At 47.4% G+C, this 9,451-nt stretch overlaps 1 protein-coding gene across 1 annotated transcript; it reads right to left on the bottom strand.

The window, feature by feature from the left end:
• Window positions 1-897: 897 nt before the first annotated feature.
• EIF2B2 (eukaryotic translation initiation factor 2B subunit beta) lies at window positions 898-7,502 on the bottom strand. Its single transcript, XM_080941344.1, has 8 exons — window positions 7,295-7,502; window positions 7,067-7,187; window positions 6,765-6,913; window positions 5,459-5,622; window positions 4,523-4,618; window positions 3,841-3,978; window positions 2,767-2,833; window positions 898-1,417 (listed from the first exon to the last, which is right to left on the bottom strand). Exons 1-8 carry the CDS (start codon window positions 7,455-7,457, stop codon window positions 1,260-1,262), a joined length of 1,056 nt encoding a protein of 351 aa, XP_080797470.1. The 5' UTR covers window positions 7,458-7,502; the 3' UTR covers window positions 898-1,259.
• Between the last annotated feature and the right edge of the window lie 1,949 nt (window positions 7,503-9,451).

Here is a 9,451-nt window from a genome sequence, read left to right as displayed (position 1 = left end):
TCAGAAGGCTGCTATGCTCGCCACTGGGCCACCAACAGTCACTTGAGAAGCTGCACACCTGCCATTTAGGTATGTGGGACAGGAGTCCGAGCTGACATCTTAGAAAATCAAGAAATTGAAATTTGTTAAGAGTGCCCCTTTCTAGTTTTTTTAATATTGAGAACTAATGTAAGTTCAAGGCAGGGAAGACCTTTTAACCCAGACACCACCGCCCAGCTGCTGCAGGAGGAAGCTTCACCTGCAGCCTATACAGCGCTGCACTGGAAACCCCATTTACGTGACCTTCTTGCTGTTGCCGAACACAGGTTGCGATCGAGTTACCCTGATAGTTCATTGTGGCCTTGTGTTCCCTCAAGTAATTCTGCTACTGTAGGCTCCAAGCTGCCTCCCAGACTAACCATTCCTCAGCCTCTTCAGAAAGGGAAGCTTTGAGCCGATTCCCTTTTTCCCAAAATCTGATGCAGCAGTCTAGAAGCAAACCCCAAGGTGGTATATTTTAAGCTCCATGAGGCTTGTCTTTTTTCCCCCTTAAGATTTACTATTTTATATGAGTACATAGTCACTGTCTTTAGACACACTAGAAGAGGGCATCAGATCCCATTACAGATGGTTGTGAGCCACCATGTGGTTGCTGGGAGTTGAACTCAGGACCTCTGGAAGAGCAGCCAGTGCTCTTAACCACTGAGAATCTCTCCAGCATGAGGGTCAAGCCTTAAAACCATTATCGATACTAAAACGTTGTTTGGGGCTCTTCCCAGTTAGCTGTGCGGGGAAACTACTTTTATGTATACTTCTGTTTTAGGGTTTCCTCTCTGACCACAGCCCCCTATGCAGACACACAAAGGGCCGCACTGCAGCTTCAGTCCAGTCAGAGCTCTGAAGAATAAAGGAAATGGGGAGTTTCCAGTAGCTTTTATTGGCACAGCCTAGGAAAAGGACTGCAAGGCATTTCTGAGCAAATACCAACCCAGCAAAAGTAGTCATGGTCTGTCTAATACACACTGAGCCAGAAGGCTGAAGTTCCTTAAACAAACACAGCCTGGTCACAAAGTGGCTCCAAAATCCCCAGGTAAGCAAGCGCTGCTGCTCAGGTACGCCCGGAAGGCAGGAGCAATCCTGGATGCACTCCTCACTGGGGCTGAGTAGGAAGGCAGGCGACAGACACTGAGGGTTCAGACTGACTCTCCACTCCGTACTGTAGCAGCAACAGTCTCCGCTCCACTCTGGGTCTATGCTGGTTCTGCTTCAGACAGGCCGTGTCAGAGGACATGGTCATCAGGATGGTAGAGCTCGCTCATCAGACGGTAGATGTAGGATGGTGCGTTCCCACCAATGTTGGAGATAAAGAGGGTGATGAGGTCGGGAGGCACGTAGTCAAACACAGGACAGTGAACGCTGACCTTCTCCAGAACGTCTCCTGCAAGACAATCACATGCTAGAGGCAAACTGAGAATCCAGCTCTAACGTAGCAGAGTACAAGTTCAATAACGCAGGCATGCTAGAGAGTTGTGGCGAAACTCAAACTGGGAGAGGTGGCTGCGACTCATGATTCTCCCTTTTTTAAAAGATTTGTTTATTTCATGTATGTGGACACACTGTCGCTGTCTTCAGACACACCAAAAGAGGCATCAGATCCCATGTTAACGATTTCCAGTGGCTGGGCCAGTGTGAGGACAGGCAGAGACGCTGCCTCAAACCAAAACAAACTATAACAGTAAAACCAACTTCTCTCTTGTCTTTCCACAGCAATGGCTCATTGGCTAAGGTTACTAGCCGTTCTTCCAGAGGACCTGAGTTTGGTTTCTACCACCACATGGCAGCTCACAACCAGCTGTTAACTCTAGATCCAATGGCTCTGAAGAAACCAGCCTTGCATGCGGTACGCAGACATGCAGATGAAATACCCATACATATTAAAAAAAAAAAAAAAAAAAAAGGATTTTTTTTTCTAAATTCAAATTCAAGATTGCAACCTTAAAGGTCTACTCCTCCCCAACCACCAACACTAACTTTACTCTGACCCACTGTCCCCCATGCTTGACTCAATCTAGCCACGTGACCAGCTTCCCAGTTGGCTAAACTTGCATCTCCCACCCTGCAGCCCCTGGAAAGCTTTCCCAAATCCTCACACAGAGCCCACTCATTTAGACCCCAGCAATGCCGTCCCATCCCGAGCCGTCATCATGAGTCTTAGGGAAGCGTGGTCACCACCCATTCTTCCTAGCACACCTCAGGACCCCACACTTTCTTGCCTCATTCTTTTATTCCCTGCACACGTGCAGTAATACACAACAGGCATTTCTCTTTCCATTTAGTCTTCTGAGACAGTGTCTCATCATGTAGCTCTGCTTGGCTTGAAATTCACTAGACAGATAGACTAGGATGATCCTGAATTGTGATGACCCTCAGCTTCCTGCTAAGTGCTGGGATTATAAGCGCCACCACACCTGGCTTCAAAACTATTTAAATAAAAGCATCTAAGAAGAATAAGGACATGTACAGTGGTCTGCTCTTACACGGTGTGTGTAACCAGCTGGACTGCTGACCAGGACACGGCTCACTGAACAGCGCTGCTGCCTTCAGGTAAGGCCTGAGAAGCACAACTCCTTTCCCGCCCCTCCCCCAAAACATGGGGCATCTAGGCTACCGGTGAGTCTGCAAGGACAAGTATTTCAGATTTTGCTGCTTGGAGTAGTCAATTCATCAAAACGACGCCTTACAGCAACTGAAAATGGCCTACACAAGAAGTAATGTGTGCACACATACCTTCTGTAAAAGGAAGGACTTCTTCAGGAGCCACAAACTTGTGAAATGAATCTTCTTCACTGGGGAACTAAAAAGACGAAAAAAACAACAAGAACATTTTAAAAGAGACTCCGGAGTTCTGTTGAGTGCCCTGCTGTTGCTGTACAGACAGAAATGTCACCCACGAAGAGTCATACAACTGTGTGCACAGACCGAGCTTCATACCCACCAATAAACGCACGGTTGGCTGGGGTCTGGAGAGATGGCGCAATGGTGAGGAGCACTTATTGCTCCTGCAGAGAACCTGGATTTGATTCCTAGCATCCACGTGACAGTTCACAACCATCATCTGTAACTCATGGAATGCAAGGCCCTCTTCTGACCTCCTTGGGCACCAGGACATGCACATAGTGCATGCAAAATAAAATATACTTTAAAAATTCTAAACATCTCAGTGTTGGTGGTACACACCTTTAATGCCATCACTCTGGGAGGCAGAAGCAGGTGGATCGCTGTGAGTTCAAGATCAATATGGTCTACAGAGTGAGTTCCTGAACAGCCAGGACTACACAAAGAAACCCTACATCAAACAAACAAACAAACACAAACAAAGAAGCCTAAATAAATAAACAGGTAATTAAACTGTGGTATGACTATGCAGACATAGGTTGTTCCCATACAAAGTTTCTGTCACTGTCAAATGACTATTTATTTAACAACTGCTGGTATTCAAGCTGCAGCAGACAGGCCCTAGAATGATGTCCCCCCACCAACCCCAACCCAAAAAAGATTCTAGGATCATAGTTTCAACCTGCTTGGCATTTCCAGAAGTGTTTGGGGCAATGGATAAAGTGGCAACTGGACATCCAGGGCCTTTCTCTGTCCTGTGTTATCCCAGTATCATTGGTGAAGGATTATAACTACTGATTCTGTTCCTGGCTCAAACATCTACAGCTCCTTTTAGCCTGTGGTGGACCAAATCCATTAAGCAGAGAACAAACCAAAAGGAGAATCTGGAGTAAGCTGAAGCCAGAGTTGAAGCCTACACATCTGCTCCCTTCTCGGTTGGTTACCAGCTAGAGACGAACCGCACACCTGAGGAGAGAGCTTGAACATGGGCGCACACACGATGAGAGGCGTAGAGTGGTGCTTTGCTGCCAGGGCCAGAGTGTGAGTTCCTGCCACAGCCCTCAGAGAGCCGTTGGCCAGGATCGTCTTCGTACCAATGATCACCTTTGGGAGAAGAAAACTCATGAGTACCTTGGGGTGAAGACCTTACAGGGCCTTTGGCTAAATGTTCAGGCCTGTATCTTAGCATCTGCAGGGCTCACAGGCAGCAGAGGGCAAGGGAGCCTCCTACATTCAGGACTAGAAAGTTATAGTTCTGACAAACATGGCATGGCACAGGAAGCTGCAACATGTTTTTCCCCAGTGTTTCCTGGAAATCAGGCACAGCACTGCCCAGGAACCTAACCCTGATCATTTACCAGCACCCTTGCCGCACTCAGAGCTTCCATGGGAACCCACAGCAAACCCCCAACAGCAACTAGCACTCCTGGCTCAGTTCCACTTCCATCTTTTCAGTGCTTTAGCCACAGCTAGAGGCACCTCCCAGTGAGGATGGGTGATGTGGGTGAGGGGACAAGGCCAGCTAACAGAGTACAGGGACCTAAGTGCTCGCTTTCAAATGGAGCTAGAAACCTTCTCTCACTGTTGACCTCACAAGACAAGAAAAAGAAACTCAGATTCCAGAATCAGTGGCTCCAGAACCGCCCACCTTGTTGACTCTTGACATAACAGCAAATATGGCAGCGTCCGTCATGACAGTTGTCTCAATACCTTCTTTGGACAAATTGATGGCCATTTCATGTCCCTGAAACAGGAGGGAAAGAAAGGCTGGTGCTAGGACAAAGCGATACAGTGTCAAGAGCTGACAATGGAACTGGATCTAGAAGACTGAAATCTAGTTCCCAGGATAACTCATCCATCTGTGGTGCCCAGTCTGGTAAGCCATAGGGACGCTAATAATGTCACTTCAGAGCAGCTACAAAACCGGAACTGCAAGTGCCTACATAACACAAGCACAGCTGGCAAGACAGGTCCGCCTCCTTCTACAACATCTGATGTCCTAGTGAGTTTCTTGAGACTTGTTTTTTACTTAAGGACTGAGTGAGATCAAATCAAATACCAGTCATCCCCAGGGTACCATCCCTACTCTGACCATGAAAAGAACCAATATTTCTTATCCTAGGTCCAGTAATTTGCACAGCTTTCTTAAACTACCATTTAAATGTATCGACAGCAACCTGAAAATCCTTACTGATATGTTGTTTGGGGGATGGGTGTGTGAGACGCAGGTTCTCACTACTGAGCCCTTGCTGGCCTGGAATTCATTATGTACGCCAGATCAAGTTGATCTCACACTCACAGAGATCCACCTGCCTCTGCCTCCTCAGTGCTGAGACTAAAGGCCCATGCTACCAGCATTCCTGGCATAATTGACCTTTTCCTTTCGTTCCTCCTCTTTTTCCCTTTCTTTCTTTCTTTCTTTTCTTTCTTTCTTTCTTTCTTTCTTTCTTTCTCATTTATTGATTGATTGATTGAGACAGGTCTTTAACTTAAGGTTGAGCTAATCAAGGCACTACTGGCTTAGACTCACCCTCCTTTATTCCCTCTTCACACCTTCTTAGTGATTCCAGCAGCCCCCTCTTACCTGGCAGAAAGGAGCACACTCTGCAACAATGACATGGAACTTCCTCTTCCGGGCTGCCTCTGTAAGGAAGGCCTCAACTGTTCTAGAAAAGCCGATGGTCATGATCACCTCGTTGGAATGGATGTGCTCCAGAGCCTGGGCTGCAATGTTCTCCGTTGTGCCTTCTGCAGAACAGGTTGGAAAGAGAGAGTGAAAATGGCACACTTCATCCCAGACAATGGCAATGGCTCGCAAAGAGAAGCCTGCCCTTATATACTACCCACCTGGCATCACAGGGGCAGGGGCAGGGGGTGCCGTACAAAAAGCCCAGAGCAGCTTGAAAGTGGCAGTTTGGAGCACAGATGTACCTAGTTTATGTTTTGTAAATCTCCCATTTTAAAATTTTATATCTTTATTTTTATTGCATGAATGTTTTGTATATGCAAACATACAAAAAATGGTTATGTTTGCCTCATGTGTGCCTGTTTCTTTTGGAGATCAGAAGAGGGTATCAGATCCTCGGAAAAAGGAATTACAGTGGCTATGAGCCACAGTTGTGATGCTAGGAACCAAACCTGGGGACTTTACAAGAGCAGTCAGTGCTCTTAATTGCTGAGCCATCCATCTCTCCAGCCCCAGTACCCAGTTTTAATCTCTGAAGAACAAATTGTAACAAAAATCTGTAAGGAAGGATGGAACTGGTGTGTATATATATTCAAGAAGGGGTGGGTACAATGGATTTGTGGGTAAAGGTGCTTGACAGTCAAACCTGGAAACCTGAGTTCCATCCCTAGAAACCACATAAAGGTGGAGAAGCGAACTCTACAAAGTTGTCCTCTGGCCTTTACACATGCACACATACACACTAATAATAAGCATTTTTTGAAGTTAAGATGATATTTAGTGAAAAAGAAACTTCCAAATGTGGCATTGGGGAATTCATTTTCTGTTTTTTTTTTTTTTTTTTTTTTTTTTTTTTTTTTTTTTTTTTTTTTTTGCAGCGCTTGGAATTAAACCCGGGGCCTCTAGTACATAGTACAGTACCCTTCCACTGAACTACATTCCCAGAAAGTTCATTTGCTAGAAAATAAAAAGTGAAGACTTGCCTTAAAAGAAGTCTCCTGCCCAATGTACTGCTAAAGAACAGGTCTGTCTTGAAAGATGCAGTTACTATCGGCCTAGTGTTTTCCATCCATTCCTACCAGATGGTGTTCAAACCAGAAGACTAGTCAGTCATCTCGCCTATCCCTGTCAATAAACAATTTTCTGGAGGGTTGTTTCACTTGTCTGCGACCTATCTTGTCCACTTAGTGATCAGACTTCTTACCCAGTTCCACTAGCAGCTCATTAATCGCCTCAATGATGTTGGACTTCAGTGGGGCATAATGGAAGCTGAAATCCTCACTCAGGCCTCCGGATGTCAAGAGTTTATGCAAGGACTCCTGTTGATCGCTCTCATCACTTCGCCCATGCAGTCTAAGGAGGCAACAAGACCCAAAGAGTAATCATGGGGGCAACCGGAGCACCTCAGCGACAACAGAGGCTCCAAGCTGATAGGGACACAGTTTAACAACAAAAAGCCAGCATCCCCTGAACCCATCAAGAGCCCACCCAAGCTGTGAGTTTGACCTGCCATATTCCTCCCGTATGATCTTGAGGACTCTCCGCACCATGTTTCCCACGGTGGTCTCGGAAGGCTGCGCGGCCATCATCCTCCTGCCCTCTCTGCGGATCAAATCCATTAGGTCCCCTGAAACCCAAGAGAGACCGGGTGAACGGGGCAGTCGCGAGGTGAGAGTGTATATCAACTTCAGGAATAGAACGAGGAAGAAAAGAGTGGGGCTGGGGCTGCCGCACCCGCGTTGTTCCAGTGGTGGTCCGTGATAAGCCGGCGCAGCAGCCCCAGGGTCTCCCGAGCCATGTCCTCCGAGCTGCGATGCCCGCCACCTCGCTTCAGAGTCTGCACGAAGCCCTCGATCCTCTCGGACAACTCCGAGCCTTTCTCCGCGGCACCCGGCATCTTGACCACACAGTCCCAGCACTTACAGAAACCTCAACTACCAGACCACCGTTTCACTTCCGGGTCGAGAGAGGTCGACTTCCGCTTGGTGGAGCATAATTGAGTTTGAGAAGTTGTAAGCCCGCCCCTCGCTCTGCTGAGGCCAATCAGAAACGCGTTACAGCGGAGCTGGGCGCGCCGCCGGGAAGTGACGGCAGGAAGTGTCCTCTTGGGAGTCTGCGCCCGGAGTCCAGAGGACGCTGGCCAGTCTGGTTGCTATGGGAATAGCGAGCGGCTCTCCCGCCCTGCGACCAGCAGAAGTTGCTTTCCTCTTTCCTGGCTTGGCTGCCTGTTGCTTGGCAGACGCAGTGAGTGCGCGTCCAGCGCTCGGGACGCTCAGAAAAGTGCTGCTGCAACGCGTGATGAACACGTTGTGCATCTTTCCCAATGGGTCCCATTCCCCACGGACTTCATCTTTTCCCCGCTCGGTGCAAGGAATTGAGCGTAGGATCTCATAGGTGCTAGGCAAGTGGGACCACCATTGCTATAGTATCTATTCCTAGCTCTCACGTTGTTGTTTGTCTTTGTACATCCTCGGCCGACAAAGCGCTAAGGAATGTCACTATTGAAAGAGATTGAAAGCAGAAGCTAAAAGGACAACAAAAATGTTCTCCTGCAATTTGGAGGCCTGTGAGTACATACAATGTAAGAAGTTCATCCATTGACCCGAAACTTACTAGGTTTGAGTGCTGGAAGAGGTAGGTTCTCGTCCCTCAGCTTTACAAACTGAAAAAGAAATTCACAATATTTAAGCAGGTAGGGAGGTAATAAGGCTGTGCTTATTACCTGTAAATCCAGGGTCCCCTGAACCCAAACATAATTAGAGTCTCTTACTTATTTAAGATAAACTCCTCAAAAGTAAATCTTTCAGACTTTTAAGACTCTCCTTACAACTGGTAAATTGTTTTTAGGAGTATTAGATTGGTATCAAAATCTTGTAAACCAAGTACAGAAAAACTGTACCCATCATTAGCAAAAACAAACAAGAATCCAAAGCAAAGAAAAAAAAAACCCTGTAATAAAACACATTAAAAAGAGTAAATATTTGCAATCTCTAAATAGCACATTGTTTAAATTGCTGGGGGCTGGCTCACCTGTACCTTCACGATCAGGGCCAACTCCACTGTATTGCCCAGGAAAGGTGCAGAGCCAGCTCTCCCAAGTGCTACAGCCAGTGAGGGAGCATGCTAGCTCTCCCCATCTCATGACTCCAGGATACTCCTGGCTACTGCAGGTGGCTAGGTGGAAGGGAAAAGTGTCAAAGGGGGCCGGCTCTCCCACACTCTGTCCTGGGACAGCTCACCTGCGTCCCCTCTCAGAGCCAGCTCTACTGTGCTGCCCAGACAGAAGTGCAGCGACCACTTGCTCAAGTGCTCTAGTGGACAAGAGACAGGGACAGCTCACCCACTCTCATGACCTCAAGGCCAGTTCTCCAGACTGCCTCAGGTGGTAAATAGGGAGGCAGAGAGGGCATCATCCATGTACCCATACCACCTCATGGCAGAGGTTGGCAAGAGCCAGCTCTCTCTTCCTCTCTCCCTGGGGGCTGGTTGACCCAAAAAACCCTCAATCAGGGCCAAGCCTACTGTGATGTCCAGGTGAGGTGTAGGCCCAGCTCTCCCTACTCTGATGACCCTCAGGTGGCTAGGGGGTGAGCTGGCAGGGGGCATCTAGCACCTCACAGCAGAGGAGTGGCAGGGCCATCTAGCAATGTTTTACGTGCTTAGCAACACATGATGTTACCAAACATCTTTGTAGAAAGTAGATATAAAAAAATTGTTTTCATTTGCATTTTCATGCTTGCAAGCAATGCTTGTGTTTCCGCACATTTACCCACCTTCGTTTGCTCATTATTATAGCCTGCATATGGTTGAAGTGTGTTCCTCAAAAGTTCATTTGCTGACGGTTTGGTCTTTTAGTGTGATCATATGGGGAAGTGGTGAGCCCTGGAAAGA

Source organism: Micromys minutus, assembly GCF_963924665.1.
Source record: "Micromys minutus genome assembly, chromosome: 1".
NCBI classification, from domain to species: domain Eukaryota; kingdom Metazoa; phylum Chordata; class Mammalia; order Rodentia; family Muridae; genus Micromys; species Micromys minutus.
The sequence above is the reverse complement of the archived record's forward strand: the minus strand, read 5'-3'. Positions and strand labels throughout refer to the sequence as shown.

What these genes read in the sequence shown, in the direction of transcription:
- EIF2B2 (XM_080941344.1), bottom strand. Translation starts at nt 7,457, where the DNA reads ATGCCGGGTGCCGCGGAGAAAGGCTCGGAGTTGTCCGAGAGGATCGAG. An exon ending in TGAGCTGCTAGTGGAACTGG is followed by an intron (nt 5,623 to 6,764) that starts GTAAGAAGTCTG and finishes CCTGTTCTGCAG; the next exon opens with AAGGCACAACGGAGAACATT. An exon ending in TGTTCAAGCTCTCTCCTCAG is followed by an intron (nt 2,834 to 3,840) that starts GTGTGCGGTTCG and finishes TCGTCTTTTTAG; the next exon opens with TTCCCCAGTGAAGAAGATTC.